The following is a 20,761-nucleotide window of genomic DNA, read 5'->3' on the forward strand; positions in this document are numbered from 1 at the left end:
TAACATTTTTTGATTTCTTCAAAGAGCAGTGTCATTGCTTGGATTTTGTTCTGTGTCTGTTATTTCTAGCCATTTTCTTACCCTGTTTTCAAATTCCTATTTTTATCAGTTATCTCTGAGTTTACTTGAATGTTGACTTTGGGACTGTCTCCTCTTTGGTGGAAGAGACCTAATGTTTGCGTGTGCTTTTCTCCTACATCTGGAATTTCAAATTAGCAACGTTGTAGATGTTAGAGAAAAACGTGTATGATTTATTGCAYGTGTTAATAGATTTAAGTGGGCTCTGTCATAGTCTTTTGTTTCCTAACTGATCAAGTCTAGCTAAATGAAAGTGTAAAAAAAATACTCAGCAAAGCATGTTAAAACTGAACATTCTAAGCTTTTAAGAGGTATCTTCTAATTCGAAATTATGTTTAAAAGAAGTCCACTAGGTGGCAGATTTTTAAAATTTCCTTTTTTTTATTATTATTATTAGTTGATCTTTTTCTGAGCTCATGGTTGTAGCTGTCATAAATATTGACCGCCTTTTGATATTAAATGAGGAAAGGTATGTTGTTTGACTCATATGCTTCTGATCTAGAAAGTATAAAAAACAATTATTTATATTTTATAGTTTAAAAAAATCATTCTTTGAATGATTATGAGGAGAAAGATTTTGAGGAATTATTAGAGGAAAAAGAAGATAATCAGGCTTATTGGCATACATAAAATATTCTGATCCAAGAAGACCTGAAAAGATGGAGAAAAAGCTGTTTAGGTCCTGCTCTCAGCCACATTTTCCTACTTTATACTAAGGCATAAAAAGATTTGCATGGGATTTTGAAAAATGATAAAAAATATTTGAAATGATGTACATGAGAAGAGTAAATGTTTTCATAAAAGCACTGATTTTGGGGGAGAGCAAGCACAGATCTGGGTACTTAAAAATAAGATTTAGTTAGATGTATTAGAAACGATTCTAATATTCAAGGTATGGTATTATGTCTGATGTTCTAAAAGTATTTGGGAAGGAACATACTGCATTATTGGATCTTGTCACAGTTTCATCTAGACATCATCTCCATATTTATTTGCTTCCTTTAACTCTGGGTTCGTTCTGTCATAAAAGTCCTAAGAGAGAGCCTCTTCTCTGTCTGGTTCTTCTCTTTGTTCTCCTTTCTTTCCTGTAAACTTCTGTCATCTGTGGGCCAAATTTTATCAAAAATTTCAAAAATTCTCTAGTGCTTGCTTTGTTCTTTAGTTTTAATAACCTCAAATTAACCACTAGGTCACCTTCTATCTAACTAGTGTCCTTGAGGACCTTTGCTTGTGTCAAGCTATTGGTATAATCAAGAAATATAAAAAGTAGTTGTGGATTGTATGTTTTCCATAGTAGCATAGATTAAAGATAGCATCTCCAAATCCTAGGCTGATTAAAAATAATGATAATAACAATCCTTCTTTCAGTCGAGCTGCTTTTCAATCTTAAAAGACTTTTAAAGATTTACAGGTTTTCCAGCTTTCATCCTGTAATCTTTGGCACACTTGCAAAAAAACCCCCAAAACCAAAAACAACCCAGCCAAACAAACCAACCTCAAACATGCCTCTGCACACCAAAACAAARCCCCCTTCCCTCATTGACAAATTCACATTTATTGGATTGTGCAGTAGCTTGTTGCTGTGCTCTGTTTATTGCTGGAAGATCTGTATGAAACCACAGGTCATGGGGCTAGATAACTCATAAAATTAATAGATTAGAGGGGCAGGGCTGGGGTGAAGATAAGGATAGTGGTGAGGAGGGAGGTCAGTCCAGATGAGGCCAACGGAGGGATTACATTTGGGCTGATGCCCATGTTAGAATGTGTAACCCTGAAACACAACAAAAATGTTTGTGCATTAAAGCTAGTAAGGCTAGTAAAAGATCTGTGTATTGATGCTGTTAATGCTACTTCCTGACACTGTGAAGCTGGAAGAATGTAACTATTTGGGGCAAGGCAAGCTATATCTTGCAATGCTAAATCCATAATAGAGTGCTGTCTGCCTTGATAATGATTTGTATAGACTAGAAAGTTAAAGACAATCTTTTACAATCTTTTAAAGATTGTATTGAATCATAGAATTGGTAAGGTTGGAAGGGACCTCTGGAGATCATCTAGTCCAACCTCCCTGCTCAAGCAGGGTTACCTAGAGCATGTTAGACAGGGTTGCAGCAACAAGAACCCCCTTTGCTGAAGCCTGGGCTTGAACCAGGGATCTTTAGATCTTCAGTCTACTGCTCTTCTAGCTGAGCTATTAACAGGCAGTTGTAATGATGAGTTGCATCATTTTAATCATGAGTACCAAACACGTCATATAGTCTTCTATACAGATTTCTTGCATGATCAAAATGAAAGTAAGTTCTGATAGAGTCAAGGAGGGATTTATACTCATACATGCCTGTCAGGGAGTTGGTGGATGGACTCTAGTGTGCTTGGCAGCTCAGCATGCAGCGTTCTTGGAAAGCRGAGTGGGTGCACATGGGCCCATTGTACAGAGGGAGAGTGTTCAAGCCTTCAGAGCTGGCAGGGAGCAACAGAAGAGACTGAACAGGAGGATGGTATTTTTGTCTAGCATTGGAAAGCAGGACTAGGAAACTCATATCCATTTTAAATGGTGGCATTCAGCACTAGGAAGAAAATCAAGATAGTAGCATATCTCATCATGTGCTGGTGGTAATTACAAATGTGCAACATAATTTTATTGGCAGCTGTGCTACTGGTGACGTGCTCTCAGGGGCTGAAAACTTTTTTTTTTTTTTTTTTTTTTTTTTGGGGGGGGGGTGTTAAAGATAGATGTGGGTGACCAGATCAGTTTTTATGTGCATAAGGCCTTGTGAAGCAGAAAGCTCTTGGCTGTAGTCTGTTGTTGGAAGGAGTGTTACTAATATTTGTCGTAAGCTGGCCAGGCTTCCCGCCATGGGCAGATTTTAGTTTTCTGAGCTGTCTGCTCATTGAGATTTCTTCGAGACAGCTGTTGCTTGCTACTTGGTCTCTTCTGCTTAAGCTCTCTGCATACTGTGCCCTGTACACATGATTATCTCTTGCTGAGAGCATACAAGAAGTTTTGYTGTATGTAGTGTGGGAATGTATAATGTTTTTGTGGTCTTGCTGTGCTTTAAACCATTGGCCACATCTGATACAAAATGAAGTTTGTGCTGACTTTTTCTGCCAAAATCCTGCCCAGGCCTTCAGAGTATGAACAGGTGGCTGACATGTTGCCAGAGGTATGGTTTTGGTTTTTAACTAATTTATACACAATTACCTATTTTCTTTGCTTGCAGCACTGCATGGTTTCCAACTGTTGGGTCCACTGCAGCCGTGGCTGATCATGGCTTCATGAATGGCTTTGTGTATTGAGTCATGACAGTTTCCTGTGTCGTCTTACCTCCTTTATGAGGATGAAAAGATCTCTGTTGAATTAAAAGTAAAGGAAGTATAAATAAGCTATTAAGCYTCATCACTAAAATATCTGAGTGGAAAGATGTGAAACCAGACAGTACACAATCATCTTACATATAGCAAACAGCTAGTGGCAGGACCTAAAGATTCCTATGGAAGCTCTTCTTTCATAAATTTTGCATAAATACTGTAAAGCCCAATTAAAGAAATCCAAATGGAATGAAGATAGCAGGAATTCAGGAAACAGTCTCAGGGGTATCTGTATCTATTGTAGTGCCCTGAACAGGGGCTTTATCTAATCRACCAAGAACTGGATCAAGCTTGATACCACCATATCATCTGATGTTCATCTGGTTTAGGTGTAGGGTACACAAACTGTCAACAGCACGATACATTAATGCTATGGATCTCACTATAGATAACTGACAATRTGGGCTCGAATACTAGGTTAAAATAAGTATTTTCATCATCCAGAGAGTGCTGTTGAGATTCTAATTCTAGTTACTGGCCTCATAAAAACCACAGCCATCTTCCAGTGGATAGAAAGTCAGTTAATGGCTTGATCAGGTATGTATAGATACTTATATCTTTAACTAGGCCCAGAAGAAGCACACATTCAATGTAGCAAGAGTGAATAAGAGCGTTCAAAGTCAGGCCCACAAGAAAGAAAAAGTAATGGCAGAAGTGGGTCATGGAGACCTATATATTTTAGCCCTTTAATCCCAGTATTTAAATTGCACAAAAGTGGAATGAGAAGGCAGTTGTGGGGCATTTCAGAACTGAGTCTGGCTGAAATGCTGTGAAGACTCTTTCCAAATTAATTCTGATGAGCAAATCTTACTGTTATGGGAGAACATACACAACCAATTCTCTTAATGTGATTGTCCTTTAATGCCAATACCAAACAACAGAAAAGTGATGTAAGTCTTGACTAGCTGCTTAATTATCAATATTTTTATTCTGACCTTATGGGTAGCTATAAACTTGAGTACAGGATTGTCAGTAAAAGGCAGGTTGCCCCAGTAGTGGGCAATAGCTCCTACGCCCTCTCTGTTCCTTTAGAAGGAACATGGCAAGACCCTGGGCCATCAGGCAGTCGTAGAAGTTGTTATTGTTAGGGCAGTCTGGTGCTGCTTGGCAGCGTCTGACCTTTGTGCAAAGCAGCACTGGATGGCTTCTTGCAAGTACRGGAGTCCCGCGCAGAGCGCCAAGAAACACTCCCGTGGGGACAAGCTGCTGTTGATCAGATTTTGTAGCTCTGATTGGGGCAAMCCCCTGCCCAGGCCTTGCAGAAATTCAGCGTGCTTCAAGCCTCCCTGGGGGGCTCTGTTGTGGCTTGATAACTGAGGCCTTGTTGCTGAGCTAGGCCAAGTGGCTGCATTAAGATAAGGCTGCTGTGAGGTTGCACTAATCCAGGACAAGCAAACATGCCCAATCCTATCTTACGAAGGCAAGTTGTTCTTAATGAATTACTCTTCACTTTAGTGACCTGATTGCTCCAAGCACCATTTGTGGAAGAGAGCATACGAGGGATTGCACTGAACAGCGTCAGCTGTCATTTCAGAAACTTGAAGGATCCAGCTGTGGTAGTCTTCCACGGTTTTCACTTGACCTGGATTTAGAGGCTAAGATGATAAGGAACTGTGATGGATGAAATTCATTCATTTGATATATGTACTCAAAATACATTATGCMTGTGCACAAGCAGTCAGAGAAGGATAACCAGCCGCCTCTTAGAAGCAAAAGTGTTTCATATACCAATGAGTTCAACTGCAGCACTGTTAAAAAAAAAAAAAAAAAAAAAAAAAAAAAAAAAAAAAAAAAAAAAGAAAGAAAAAGACTGTGAAGGTATGTCATCAATATGATGAGATAGTAATGACAGCATTTTGAAATGGTGTATAGTTTCTCCCTGAGCTGCTGAAATTCTTGAGGGTGTAGAAGGGGTGGAATAGACTGATAAAGCAGTACTTGAAATCATGAGAATTAGTGAGTTTAGCAACATATTCCCACTTCCYAAAGGCTTTCTTGTAGATGCTATTACAAAATGGCTATTTAGGGAAGTCTAATACAGTGGCAAATTATTTGACAAAAACAATAGATCAAGAAAAGGAATAATTATTCTGTTCTCAGCACAGAAAGCATTAATAGCACACTGTCTCACCAACAGCTGTTGAAAACAGAGATGACAAAATTGCTTGCAACAGCAGAATTATGCAGGTTGCTAATGAGCAAGGAGGATTTTCAAAAGAAGGTAAAATATTGAATGCAACTTAAAGTAGTGAAATGAACAAGAAAATAAGCTTTTAGGAAGCTTCCAAAAAATTCTTTTTCCATATTTTGAATTGATCGTAATCCCTAGGTGATAGGGTAGATAGTAGAATAGTAGATAGGAGGGCCAGTTTCAATGACAAACTTAAATGAAGAAGTTGTTTGCTTTTGTGGTACAATGTAAAGTAGATGAAGCTTAATTTAAGAAACAGAACAAAAACAGAGTGAGATAAAAGGAAAATGTGAAAAGGGTAAGTACATTTAAAAATAGACAAGCATATACATGATGCTGTTTTTCGGAAAAAACACAATTCGGAGGTTGTTCAGAGTCGAGTCAGCCTTTTTGTCTATTTTTAGCTTCACTTAGCAGTGGCGTTTCGGCTAGGGAAGAGGCGCACGCGAGCACCGTCCCGAGGTAACGTTTTAAAGGGTTTTCCGGCGAGTCCCTCGCACGTGGCGGAGCACCAAGCCAGGCTCGCTCTGGCTTCGCACGCAGGTAAGGAGTCGCCGCCCTCTGCTTCGCTCTGTATTTACACCTAGCGCCTACGGCGCTGTAGCAAGAAAAAAAAAGGGTGTGTGTGGGGAGGGGGAGAGACATCGCCCGGCGGCAGCCGAGGTGCCCGCGGCCGCCCCGCACCTGCAGCGCGGCGGGAGGCGGCGGCGGCGGGGCCGGGCGGGAGCCTGGGGCGGCGGCAGGTCTGGGATGGGGCGGCGGGAGGAGGAGCTGGCGCGGCGGCGGCGGCGGCGGCAGGAAGGGTGTTTCCCTGCGCAGTTCCCAGGCGAAGTGACTCAGACAGGAAACTCCCGGCCAGGCGCGGCCCAGGCAGAGGCGCCGCCGGGCCGAACCCAGCCCGGGCCGCGGCGAGCCGAGCCGAGCCGAGCCGAGCCGAGCCGAGCCGAGCCGAGCCCCTCGCCGGCGGGCCCTGCAACTAAGTACAAATGATAGAGAAATGGGTGAGAGAGGGGGGAGGAATGTTTCCCGGGATGCTGGGGGGGGGGGAGTGCTTTGGGGCACTTAAATTGGTCGGGGGCTGCGCGCGGGCCCTGCTGGGAGCCGGCGCGGTGCCGCCGCCGCCTGCGTGTGCGTGGGGCGCGCGTGAAGCCGCTCGCGTGAGCGGCCGCGGCTCCGGGGCTGTCGGGCGCCTCCTCGGAGGCGGCAGAAGCGCCTGCTGTTCTCTGGGTGCTGGAGWTGGTAAATCCGTGCTGCTGGCTGCGTGGTGAGGCGCACTCGGCTGTGTGTATAGTGTGCATATAATGTGCGTATACATAGAGGATATGTGTATATATTCGTGGACGTGCGTGTGTACATATATATATGTATAATGTGTGTGTATATATAGAGAGAAAAGACGTGTATATATTTATGGATGTGTGTGTATAGTGGGTTTGTATGTATTCGTGGATATGCGTATGTATGTATAGTGGATACAGATATGTACGTATATGTGTGTGCCTACATATATATGTGTGTGTACATATATATATGTATAATGTGTGTGTATATATATAGAGAGAAGACGTGTATATATTTATGGATGTGTGTATATATTGGGTTTGTATGTATTTGTGGATATGCGTATGTATGTATAGTGGATACAGATATGTACGTATATGTGTGTGCCTACATATATATGTGTGTGTATATATATATCTCTATGTATGTATATGGCCCCGAGGAGCGTGTGCTGATGCACGCCCCGAGCGACGCCCCTCCGCTGCGGGCCCACGGCAGGGTCCGGGGGAGAAGATGCGGCACTGCCCTGACGGGGARCTGCAAACCCGCAGCGGGCAGGCAGGCTGCCGCTTCGGGGACGGGCCGAAAAAGCGTGTAAATCCTCGTAGCGAATTACTTGAGGGTGGTTTTAAGTCTGTTCGTTGTGCGGGGTTTTAGTTGTCCTCTCTCGCGTGGAGCCCGTGTGTTTGTTTGCAATGCAGGGATTTGTTAGAGCTTCGCTTCCAGTGTGGTCCGGCGTTCAGCAGCAGATTAGGTGGAAAATAATAAGAATCCTTGTGCAAATTCATCCCACATCTCAGTTGAAGAAGGTGACGGAGCATCTAAATAACCAGAGTAGGACTTTTGAGGAAGTTGAGTATTCTCTAATTAAAATAACTACATTGTAGTGAGAGTAGCAACGTAAGTATGTAACTCCTTGGTAGGCATTCTGGTAACCCTGCACCTTCTGTATGTGTCTATGATGAACGAACAGATTAACACTGAAATGGCATTTCATATGTTTCCCTAGTTCATCAGGCAGCCTGTTAATAGTTTTTACCTTTCTAGCTCTCASTGCCTTAATTTTTATTCTTGCACCTTTTGGTGATGGGTTTGAGTAGTGTTTAGACATGTAAATCGTCGTTTGTGTCAGGGAAGCATATCACAAGGCAGTAGTCGTCGTCCTGAAACGTAGTGAATCTGCCTGAAGTGGATGCTGGAGCACACACGTTGGAGGGGAGAGGAAAGGTGTCTAGAAGAATTTTTCCTTAATTAGAAGGTCCAACACCAACTGGGAGATGTAAAGTTTAGGTTCTCTAATGAGCATCTCTGGTCCTTAATGCATTTTGTTTCCTTATTTGCCAAAGCTTTATTACAGTAAACTTACTGAAAACTTATGCATACAGTGTTATTGGTCAGTATGTTTTTCAAATGGAGACTTTAATAATACCATGAAATAACTTCACAGTTTTTGGTTTATGTTTATATTAATTGCATATTTACAAACTGTTTTATGCTCAGGCTGAGCATCTCTGAGCTGTAGGCTTGAACCTATGTTGTTGGTCCTCACAGCAACATCCTGTCTAGTTCTTGGATTTATCTAAGTCCTACTTTTGCCCCTTTAAAAACTATATATATATATATATATATTTTAACACAGTTCCTCCTGACCTTATATAAAAGGCTCTTTAAGCATTTCAAATTAACTTGCCTGTGAAGTCTAGCTGGTCTAGGCAGCTGTTCTTTCCCTAGTTCCCAGGAGGGGGGAGGAGGTATTTGGAAAATTCAGGGTACAGTTGGAAGGCTTAATTGCAGTATCATTAAAGCTCACTCATCTTGTCTACTAAGAAATTTACAGTAATATTTCTCTGTAAAAGCACCTTGGATTTTTTTTTCTTGTAAGGACAATGATGTGGTTGATTAAAAAATCGCAGTTGTACTTTTGTGGCTTTCAGATTGTTAGACCTGAATTATTATTAGTGTTGCTATTATTTAGAAGGAAGTAAAAGCCCAGAATCTTAAGAAAAACAAACAGACAAAATGGACAAAACTCCTGTACTGAAGTTTAAAAAGACCTTGTGCATTTTGGATTTGGTCGATTACTGCTGAGGTTTATGATCATGAGAGAGGGTAGAGAAGTAGCATTTGCCGTGTGTTTAGTAGAGTTAGCGTAAAATTTCTGAGGTTTAAATATTGCAGTATCTACTAAGAGGAGCTGAACTACATAAATTGTAGTAAGTCTGTACTAAGAGAAAATGAATGTTCCACAAACAATCCAAACTCTTAATTTCTTAACTCTTTACTGTTTGACTTTACAAAAATGTRTAGTTCTTTAATATACTTACGTACGTGTAATATCAAATATGTTCTTTCTTTTTTTGATTTTCTTGAGGTAGAAATCTGCCCCGTGGCTTGAACCCACAAACTCTCTCGACCCTCTGTATAAACCTTAAAATGTCATTAAAGAATGAACAGATACCTATTTTAACTGTGTGTTTTATGTTAGAAATTTGTCTGAGATCCACCTTATTTTGGTTACTGCTTTGTTTATCCTTCCTGAGAGAAAGGTGGCTTGGAAGGTGACTTCAGTTCCCTAGAGCAGGATTCAAAATCTTCTTAGAACTCTGTTTTCAGAATCAGCTGACTTTTATTTTTTGTTTAATTTCTCAAAGCTTTTAAAGATATTCAGACTAAGGCTTGCTTAAAGGATGAAAACATCTGAGCAGTCGGATTGGGGTTATGAAGTTATGTAAGATAAAAGGGCTTTTGTGAAGGGTTTTGTTCTCTCGCATTCACTTTTATTCATCCTTTGCGTGAAAGTTGCTAGAATAACTTGCAGTGCTGTACAGCGGAAAAATAGTTCTAGGATAATTTCCAGATATTCTTTTGTGGTGAGTCAAGATAGTTTCATTTTACAGTCATTTTTCTGCATTTTGAGAGTAATTTCTTAATGTGTTTCGATTACTGTACCAACAAGTAAAGTAAACTTTGATGTCAGCGTGTTACACCATAGGGAATCGGAAGTCAATCATATGGTTGATTTGGCTTCTGTTGAAACTGTGATAGTGTGGATTTCTGAATTTTTATTGTTTATATATTTTTAAATAGCTATGGTTACCATGGCAAGTTCTAACCAAGTAAGTGATTATTCTTGAACCAGGTTAAGTGCTTGTTTTCCTATAGGGGATACTGGAGAAACTTGACACAAGCTATGTATGAATGGCCAGTGGAAACGGGTYGGAGGAATAAATGGATGCACTTGGGAATGTGATTCATTTAAATGGTTCTGAGATTCCTCAGAACCCTCAATTGTATTAGTCTATAATTTAAGAGCAAACAGGAAAGAAAAGAGATTTCAAAACTATTGGTATTTGTAACAGGGGACTTGTTCTAAGTGACTTCTGACGGTCTAAACTGCCTTACTCTCTCAGTGGGTTTTGTAGTGTTTCACTACATTGTTATTTCAATAGATAACAAATAAGGCCATGTATATTGGTCTCTCTTTGTGCATGTAGGTAGCTCTGACACAGTAGCGAGGAAGATAGACACTTCAAAATAATGAAATATGATTATTTACCCACAAATCTTACTGAGAATTTAGTTAATGATACTTATATTTTAAACTACTAAACTAATCTGACTACCAAATCTGCTAATCTAAAGCTAACTACTAATCAATTTATGTGGCTTCTTTAGTATATTTGGCCTTAAAAGCTGACATTTGTGGGGTTCAAGGGTACACTTTGCTGTGTGGTGCTGGTAGGTGAGAATGTGTGTTGGTCTGCTTGCTTTAAATATACTTGAGTTAATCCACATCGTCTGTAATTTCTATTACAGATTACTAAATTTCTAGTAGTAAAATGAACATATGATGCATTGATGAAACTTTCTTGAGGAARGCAGAAGGTGCAAACTGAGAGATAATCTTTCCATCTGTTGGCACCAAGAAATGCTGTAACTAATCTTTTGGGAAGTTGCTTCTTGTCTTTCTTAAACACACCCACAGAAAAAACTTGAAGTTCATTTTTCTTTACGGGACTGAAAAGACTTTCCTCAATGTCAGTATGTACTTTTTGCTGTTTACTTGTGTTACATGTATAAATATATGCAGATTCATAAATATTTGCATTGTAGAAAAGATGCTGGCTTCAAACAACTCTCTTTTGGGGGGAAATAGGACAGTCTGAGGTTTCTGCTATCTGGAAARAGAAGGGTCATGGTAAAAATGGATGTGGTACGAATAATTGCTAGGCTGTTTGTCATCTCTACAGAAAAATGGCTCCATGATGGATGCTTACACACGCGCTGGGCTGACCATCAGCAGAATAACAAGTGATTTTATGGCTGTGTAGCYCTCCTAGGAAAAGACCATAGTAGGGAGGTGATTTAAAATCACCTGCAGTGGAGCTGGGTGCAGAGGTAGCTGGGGAGGCCCYAGCTCTGCAGCACCCGGCGGGAGGTGGTGGTCCCCTTTTGGGGGGTATGGTCTGCTGGGGGACCGTGCGAAGAGCGGCGCTCGCGCGGTGCTTGCACATCTAGCTTCAGCCAGCGTCGGGTCCTTGGCATCCTGCAACGAGGTCCTCGTTGGACCTGTCCCCATAGCCTGGGAGACGTGGACGTGACTTGAGCTGGGCAGTGCTTGCGCGGCTCCACGCGCGCGTTTCTGGGTTGGGTGCCCTGCCGCGGGAGGTGTCTTTAGACATTTAGGTGTCTTTAGCGATTTAGAGCGGCTCCCCTTGCCCGGAGAGTGRGTGCTGCTAAACCCTAGGAAGGAAGTTACCGCTCCTTTCAACCTTAACGCTGTTCTTATTTCAAGCAGTGGCCTAACAGCGGCTTGCGGGGAGGCGGCACCTCTGGTTTTGCGCCCGTGCGACGCGTGCGCCCAGGCTGCGGGGTCCCCTCGCCCCCGATTAGCGCGTGCCCCTGCCTGAGCGGCCGGTTACGTGGCGTGGGGTGCAGGTGCGTGGGTGGGCCAGACGCTGGGGAGGTGGGTTTTCCTGGTTTAATCGTAATATATAGTAAGGTTTTCCCAGTTTAATAGTGTGTGTGTGTCGGCGGGCCTGTCGTGGGATTGGTTTCCACAGGCCAGCTTTGCGGGAGTGTTGATCAGGAGGAAATGAGATGACCAAACAAGGTCACTTAAAGTCCATTGAAGAAGAAGAACAACAACAACAACAAAAAAAACGTACAGTGCTCTATCTGAAAAATAAATTGGAAGGTATTTTAGTCAAACTGGTACTCTTTCTGCGTTTGAAAGTAGGTGGGGCGATTTAAAGTTCCACGCAGTATGGAAAAAATAATGTAAAATTGCCGTTAAATATTTTGACTTTCAGAGTCAAGCACTGCTGACTTGGAACAGAGCTGGCTTTTCTCCTCCCCCCCCCCTTCCCCAAAAGGCATCCTAAGACTTCAGAGAGCGCAGAGACTTTTGCTTGCTCGGTGGCTGCGCTTCTACGAAYGGTTGGCGGCGTTAGGCCGCTGCAGCGCTCTCCCGAGGGAAGCAAAGGTGAGAGCAGAGCAGACCTGAAACTGCCTTGTCGTCTTGTCTTAGGGTTCTCATTGCTTTAAGAATTCGCTGGCATGTATTAAATCGGTAAGGAGAGCGTGCTGAATTTTGTGTTGTGWGTGTAAAGTTCAGGTAGACTGTCATGATACGTTGCTCAGGCTAAATAGGTATGGATGCTTACCGGGAAGAGAGACCTTCGAAGAATTTTCACTTAAGCTGCGTATTTTTGTTTATTGTATACAAATGAAAGGATAAAACGTTATGGATCATGAGCTTATTTAGAGGAGAATGAAAGCTTAATGCACTGGTAAAAATTGTTTATTTCCTCTTTCTCCTCCACCCTGTGCTATAGTATTTCCTTATTTTGTTTTACAGGAAGGATTCAATTATAACTTATTATCTTATTTTTTTGTTATTTTTTTGTACTGCGTTGGATTTTAAATCATAAATGCACCAATTTGACTGAAATATCTTCCATTTTATTTTTCAGACAGAACAGTGTAAATTTTTTGTTACTTAAATGGAGGTCATCCAATGTATTGCAGTGTTGATTTAATAAATACTTACAGGTGGGAAGAAGGAGAGAGAATGACTGTGTGCAGTCTTTTAAAATAGTCATTATTAAAGACCTTATTTGTTTTTTAAACCCTTGAATAAGTTGGTGCTGAAGCCAGGGTTTCAACCACAGGTTTGCATTGAGTAGAACCGGATAAAATTGAKCTCTGCCCTGTCAGCTGGGGCTGCACGTTGGCGCACAACGCGAAGGCCCTGTAAAGCTGAAATTCTCAGCTGCTGTGGGTCGAGGCAGCCTGTCCCTCGCCGGCAGCTGCTGGCTGAGCCGCTGCCGGCAGCCTCGGGGGAGCTCCGCCAAGAAGCCGCAAGGCGTGGGGCGACCGCCTCCAGGCACTTGTTCGGAAGGACAAATGGAAACCCCCCGAGACAAAAGCACTTTCTGGCTTTTTTTTAAAAAAACAAAATTATAACTCAAATTTCCATGCTTAAGTAAGCAGCATGTCTAAAGCAGAGGGGGTATTATTATTGTTGGGTTGAAATTTAAGGATGCCAAAAATTTGTCTTTCTCCCAATCTCACTGTCTCTTTCTCTCATTTGTAACGTGACAGACTGATGCTGTTCCAAACCTGTGTTTGAGAGATAGGTAGTACATGAGCAACCTGTCGTAGTAGTATTTTTTTTTTTTCAGGTTATCATCTGAGGAATAGCAGATTAATGCTGTGTGCCCATGTTTCCCCTCCTTCTTCCTGGGGTTGTTATTTTTCTTGCTGCTTTTTTCTGTATTTTTGCAGAATTCTGAAATTGGTAATCTTGTCCGTGCTGGCAACCAAGTAAGCTTTTTGCACCCTGTTGAACATGCCATAAATTCTGTGCACACAGCAGTGTTAGCTAATAAGCTTTCCAGAAAAAATAGTATCTACATGAGCAAGTACTTTATAAAGTGAAGCTGTAGGTCAGACCTGATCAGTCTCAACGTTTTGGGCTTGCCCAAAGTGATGCCATGCTGCGTTGGTTCCTGGTGTACGTGTGTGGCAGAGCAGGAGTTGKTTTATAGAGTCATTGCAGCAGCAGGAGGACTCTCAAACACAAATGTGGAAGAAGCATCCTCTGAGGACAGCTGGAGGARATAGTGCAGCAGGACGGCAAAGTGGTGAAAGAAGCGAAGTGAGAAGAGAGGACCAAAGCAGAGAGGAGGAGCAAACAGAATGAGAAGAAAAGAACGTCAATGCAGCTCTCTAAAAATTAATTAGCAAATCAGTGTGAACCACCACAGCCATCAGGCCCTACCAGTGGCAGATCTTTTTTGATACCAGAGAATTATGCTTTTGGCTTCAAGCTTAGCTACACAGATTTAACAAAATACTCCACCCTCCTAAATTCTTGGAGCACCAGTGCCGTTGCAGGGGGAGTTGTGTTCTGCTGACTAAGCTGCMGTTACCGGCTCTCCCTCCTTGTTCGCATGCGTGGGATTCCTTTCGATYGAGCTGTTCGGCGTTAAGCTTCTGCCATCTCCTTGAGACGGATTCTCAAACAAAAGGAGTGGAGCAGAGTCAGTTCCCCATTTCTAAAACGTGTATGTCACATTGCACATGATATTCCTGCATAGGGATAGTGCCTGACTTAGGTTTTATTGTCAGTGTTGCATCTCCCCCCTCCCAGAACGTCAAGCTGTGGAAAGATACTGCATGTAGTTGTAGCCAGGCTGCATACTGAAATACCTTGTGATGACTTAGTGCATCATCCACTGCATAATTACCGCTATCGAACTAGGATGTAGGCTTCATCCATACTACTCATCTACATGCTAGAGCTGGCTGCTAGCAGAGTGTAAGAAAGTAAACCCACTCTTACAGAAATTTGCTGGCGAGATTACAGTGATTCCAATAATGTGCTGAGATACAGAACTGCTGCAGTTGCAGGATTGTTCTTTAATTTTGGGAGATGATGTAGGATGCCCTAGAGGTAATACAGGAATGTCCTAAGACACTGTTATAGAGGAGTTTACCTATGGATATTTTTTAAAAGTAGCTATTAAACTTGCGCCTAGTTGCAGCCTTCAGGAAAGAACATTCTGTCCTACCTTGGCTCACCAATTGCAATACAGGTTTTTGCCAAAAAGCCTTAAACATTCCCATTCGTGAACTACTGTAATGATAATAGGGTATATGCCCTCCCAGTAAATAAAAATGTGCTTGAATTTGTTGAGGATGTTGAAATGGAACAATGCCCTTAATTACTTGGCAAGCGTGACCGATTTTCAGCTGACTGCTGGTGGTTGGTGTGTCAGCTAACCATTTTATCTAAAGGAAAGCAGTGTTGGCAGCGATGTGTCCTCCTGACCGTCCTTATGGTGTGGGAGGGAGGGAGTAACAATACTGGTTCATGAAAGCAGAGCTTTGGGGTAAAGTAAATAGTGCTTTAATTGTCTGCCAMAGTACCTGGTACTGCACAGAGTCCAGCTTTGGAGGTGATTAGATGGCTGCATCACTGGGAATTTGAACCTGGATTGGATACTTATGTTGTAGATGTTGCTTGTTTAAAGAAGTGTGTCTGTCTAGGTGTAAATAACTCTGTTTTGTGTGATATTTACCTAAATAACTGTGTTTTGTGTGACATTTATCTGCAGTGCACAGAAAATGGATAGGTAGTAATGTAAGCTGATCCTAATGAATAAAGTCATGTAAAAAAGTCCATTTGTGACTGTGTGTGGAGCACTTTTAGTTTGGGGAGTTGCTATTTCCCCCCAAAGTTTTTTTTTTTCTTTTTTCTGTGCTTTATGCTTTCCTTCAAATCTCCATCTGCTTCCTGAAGTCTGCTGTTTCTCCTAGACCCTTCCTGTGCCAGGGCAGAGCAGTTAATGTGAGCCGTGCTATCCCACAGTAGGATGAATGATTTTTCTCCATTATGTAACTATTCTTTTGGGTTTTGCTAGGCTGCTGGGATGGTGTAATTCAGTGCTCTAACTTGTTTTTCCTTTTAGGCCTGTTGAGCCCTTTTGTTACAATTACAGGCTTATTTTTGAAAGCTCCACTGGATGTCAGATCTGCTGCACAAAGGGCCATCAGTTGCTGTTTGCTTTCTTCTGTCTTCTACTTTAATCATGTAGGTTGATAAATTATGTAAAAAGCATTTTTCTTTGTTGTTTCAGCGTATGCAAATCTGTTGCTTAGAAACTAAGAAAAGCTTAAATCCTGAAAAGAATATGTTAAATTAATCCTCTTTACAAAAAGGCAGATTCTGTCATCYGAGGCACTGAAAAAGAGCATTCAAAGGGAGAGTATACAGCGTACTACCGTTCTCTGAAGCTCTTGGGTCACTGTTTTGTTAAAATGCTGTCAGCTCAATGCTGTCAGCTCAATCTGAATTGATAGGAACGTAGTTGATCAGCTGGTGCTGTTAAGATTTAATTAATTTAAAACAGGATGGAAATTACATTTAAGTGAAAATTGAGGGAGATCTGGAAGTTTGACAGAGCACTGGCTGTTACAGTCGTTGCTGTWCTGTTCTTTGAAGAGAAAATCTGTTCCTGGAGCTCTGGTCTTCGTAAGAGCCTTTTGTGATCAGAGTCTCAACAGCTTAACTGCTCTCTAATGAGGAGGAACTCTATTGGGAATATTGAATCAACTAATTCTTCACAGAAAAATACCTTAATTGATCTATTTTCTGTAAGCCAGTACTACAGAAGAATGATGCAGTGGAACAGAGGGAACRTGAAAATGTTGCGTTGCTCGGGGATAAAACTTAACTTTCTAATGAAGCGGGGTTCCTCTGCTACGTGGACCAAGCCTATTCCAGTGGGATGTCGTCATTAATTCCGACAGAGGTTGCTGAGATTGCTGCCGTAGGCCCCAGTTCAGCAGACCGTTCGGTCAGCTTTTTTAAAAGTTATCCCTGTTTTAATTTCTCTCTACTATGCTATGGATGGGCTGCTGAACATCTTTGTTCCTCCTTTGTGAAGGATATGCTTCTTTTCCTCCTCTTTATTTGCTACAAGCAAAATTTTTCTGATTTTCATCATCATATCCTGTCCTGTAAAGTGAAGCAAGTTTTTTTTTTTTTTTAAGACTGCTTTTAAAAGGCAAGACAAGCCATCTACATACATCTTTAAATTCATGAATTGCTCTGCAATTGTAATTTTCACTATATGTCCTAGGTCTGAGATTTTTGCTTAATTTAAAATTCAGAGATGCTTTTGCAGACTTAAAAGAGAGCCAATGTCAAAGGAAATATTATTTAAAACACTGAGAGACTTCCTCTTTATCTTATTTTGAGCCAGGGGATGTGCACAAACACTTGGGAGATCAAGTGCATCCATTTAAAAAATGGAACAACAACAACAACAACAACAACAAAAAACGTTTCCAGTAGACTGTGAAAAGGTACAGGGCAACCCCTCCCAACACCTGTTTTCAGTCAGCTCAGACAGTGTTCTCATCTACAAAGTAATTAAATATTCTAGAACTTCTATGATCAGGCAGTATTTCTGATACGTCATTTAAACACAAATATCTGAGACTTTGGCATGATTCTTTTTTGGGGGGAGGGGTAAGAAATAATGTTTTCTCTTAAAGATTTCAGTGTTTGGGGTCTTTCTGGGTTATGTAAGACACGGCCTATCAAAAACAATTCCTTGAATATCCCCGAACATCTCTGCTTTCTTGACCTGTGTTCTGTTGCTCTTATTTGTATGCGTTTTATTCGCTTTTGGATTTATGCAAGTTTTAAGAGCTTGTATAACACCAGGTACAACTGTGGTATGTTCTGTGATGCGGTCGGTAGGGTGAACTGTAGTCCCTCCTGCCTGTCCCAAGCATCGGAATCTGCAGATATCTGTGTTTGTGCTTATTTATTTATTTATTTGCAGGAGACAGGAGAAAAAGAAATGGATAGAGCCCGCGCTATGGCAGTGTGCTCAGCTGTGGAGTTGCACTGGCATGTTGCTGAACATACTGTGATACTTGCTGCTATTTCTCTGTGAGTGGAGGAGCAGAGAGAAGCTGTTTGAGCTGATCAGGCTTTGCTGATCCCAGATGTGTGCAGTATGTCCTGCTCCTAACTGCAAGCTGCAGTTGCAAACTGCTGATCCAGCCTTTTGTGAATGGRAGGCCCCACATGCTCCTCTTGAGCAGTGGGAACTTGCTCTGAAGTTATGGTAATCATGGAATATATTTTTCCTGAAGTCAGTGTTTGTACCACTTCCCTTTAAAAATGCATTTATGGATCTCATAGCTCTCAAGTTGTTTGAACTGTAACTTGACTGCATTTGTAATGACTTTATGCTTCTTTTAAAAGTTTAAGTATGCTTGGAACTCATGGTTAAACAAATAAAAATATGTACTTTGGACAATTTCTTACATTTGTTTTTTTAAGATGCGTATTTAAAATGCTAGTGTCCAAAAATGGTGACGTAGATGAATCCTTGTGGTCTGACTGGTATGGTTTGCCAAAACTAAGAGACGCTGTTTGTGAACATACTGATGCACAAAACCAAGCCACAGTAAGTGGCTTGGTTTAGTTTTGACCAAGCATGGAAGTGATGTCAAAATCCTACTTGTTGCAAGAAGTGATTGTGTTTCTGAATATGCACCACAGCAGTTACTACGTGCTGATACTTCTGTGCTTTTGTGGCATCTGTGATGTCCTTGCATTTCTCAGCCTGTGGCTCAGCTCTGCCCATTTGGCTTTTCCCATCTATCAAGCAAAGTGCCATAAGGGGGTTGTTCTGTGTGTTTGCAGTGGGAGGGGGAAGAAAAAGCAGATCCTTTCAAAGAGAAAGCTTTGCTAGGTGAGGGATGAGCCGTCTGGTGAGGATGGGACCTCAGGACAGATTTACTCTGCTGCCTCTGCTGTGGGGACGGCCTAGRTAGAGAATTGGAGAGTGTTGTGATGGAGACAGGAAAAATGAGACAGCCTCCTGAAAGATTTCCAATTTCCTCAATTATCTCAATTTCAACTACTGTGAAAGGGTTTGTTTTTAACAGAATAAAGCATCAAGTTTGAGGTTGTTATGCTTCTGAGGGTTCACTTGTTACAAGCAAACAAAGATTCATCTATCTGAAAAACACTGACTATTCAACTCTATTTAAGATTATATAGTTGATCTGTAATTTTAGGCCCAGGTGTTTTAAGATGGTTTTTGAATCAATATTGTGAAAAGCCACTGAAGTAAGAACCTAAATTGTGTTTGCCTGTGGATGTGGGTGCTAACTGTATAGGCACAAGCAGAAGTCTCATTTTTAAAATCCACAGTATTTTGGGGAGATAATTTMTTTTTTTCCCCCTAATTTGACAGTCACTGCAAATTCTTGCAAGCATTATGCTGCTGTCTGGTTGAGCAGAGAAGTTATGGACTTCCTCATCCTGCAAGAATCCCCATTAGACTGTTGATGTAGGTATAACACAATAGCAGAAGAGAGATAGTAAGCGTTAGTTTGGGGTGAAGGGAAAGAACCCTTGGCCCTAGCTGGAAGGGAAGAGAAGCCTAGAGAAAATCAAGGCTGCATTCACACCTCCAACCTCTCTTGCTGTGGTACGAAGCTCCGGATCGCTCTGCCCTGACTGTCCCGTGGGCTGCTCCTTGCGCTGTGCAGGTATGGCAAGAGATTTGCTGTAAGGACCCGACAGTAGCAACTACCTGGCTGGTGCTACTGTACCCAGGTCGTGCTCTGCTGCAGCTCGCCCTTTTCAAAGCGGGGAGACCACTGGCTTGCCTCTCCGGTAGCTTTGCGAGGACAAATCCTTCAGGATTTTGGGCTGTTCTGGGGACGTGGAGCACCCTGAAATCTTCGAGCGATGCAAAAGAGAACAGGGATTTAGGGTTTAATTATTTTTATTTTATTTGAGGGAGGTTTGAGACGTTGTTATTCCTTTTTCCAGAAGAAGACAACAACTTGCGGTGAAGTCTCTACTTCATACAGAATGTCTCTTCTTCTTGTGTAATCTGAAGAAAGGTCRCTTTCACCCTAACTTGCTGCTGTATGTATTTTTAACTGAAGGATTGAAAATTACAATTTACCTGTTTTCTATGGGAATTACAGCTTGCAAATCCTAGCCTGGGGACACTGCCAATATGCATAGTATTTAAGTGCCACTTGTACCTCTATAAGGAGTTGCTTTTCATTTTTTCCCTATATTCCCAATATAATTTTTGATTTTTAAAAATGTCTTATATCATCTCCTTCATCTACATTGGCCTTATGTAACACAGCCATAGAATTTCATCGGATAATTCTTGCAATGGGGACTTTATTTTTCATCTGTAAGTAGATAGTATCAAGCCCAGCTATTTGAGTTTGAACTTTTCACATTAAGAATAAATGTCTCTTTAAAGCTCTGCTTAGTGGACTCTTAAGGCTATCAGAGGCCATTTTTGAGGAAGTCTTGAGTAAATGATTTGTGCAGAGGCTAAAGAGGAACTGCTTGGGAATTTCAGTGTTTTTAAAAAGGTCTGAGAAGCCTTTGCAGTTACCTAAGTTCATTTGCTTTATCCGCTTTTCTTAAGACTTTGTTACTAGCTACAGTTTACATCTGTTGGATTTTGGGTGCCTTTGCTGAATACATTTGCGCACTATCTCCTGTCATCTAGCATTTTCCTGTTTGAGGTATTTATAGGCTATGCCTGAGTTGTCTTTAGATTTTCTTTTTGATAAATAATTTGACCTGCTTAAGTTTGTCACTGCAAGAAATCTCTAGAACTCAGAAGTTTCTCAGTTCCCTAGAATTTAGGAGAATTATTTTTTAAGCTTTGGCCTTGAGAGCTGAAGAGTGGTTTGGTAGTCCTGAAGTTAATGCTTTTTTCTTTGCTTTCTCAGGCCTTGCCTTCCTTTTTTTTTTTTTTTTTTTTT

General features: G+C 41.5%; 2 protein-coding genes across 3 annotated transcripts in view; both read left to right on the top strand.

Annotated features, from left to right (window-relative positions):
• TUBGCP5 (tubulin gamma complex component 5) overlaps window positions 1–6,104 on the top strand; it is a 34,880-nt gene extending 28,776 nt beyond the window's left edge. For both annotated transcript variants that reach the window (XM_085321526.1, XM_085321529.1), the window contains one exon: window positions 6,043–6,104. In XM_085321526.1, the coding sequence (XP_085177652.1) occupies window positions 6,043–6,104 (62 nt within the window). The remainder of the gene's footprint in view (window positions 1–6,042) is intronic.
• A 31-nt stretch (window positions 6,105–6,135) lies between these two features.
• CYFIP1 (cytoplasmic FMR1 interacting protein 1) overlaps window positions 6,136–20,761 on the top strand; it is a 77,222-nt gene continuing 62,596 nt past the window's right edge. The window contains exon 1 of the mRNA XM_085321525.1: window positions 6,136–6,181. The gene's annotated coding sequence lies outside the window, so the exon portion shown is untranslated. The remainder of the gene's footprint in view (window positions 6,182–20,761) is intronic.

The sequence above is a fragment of the Rhea americana genome, unplaced genomic scaffold (assembly GCF_003343005.1).
Source record: "Rhea americana isolate MKP2758 unplaced genomic scaffold, rheAme1 scaffold_7, whole genome shotgun sequence".
Taxonomy (NCBI): domain Eukaryota; kingdom Metazoa; phylum Chordata; class Aves; order Rheiformes; family Rheidae; genus Rhea; species Rhea americana.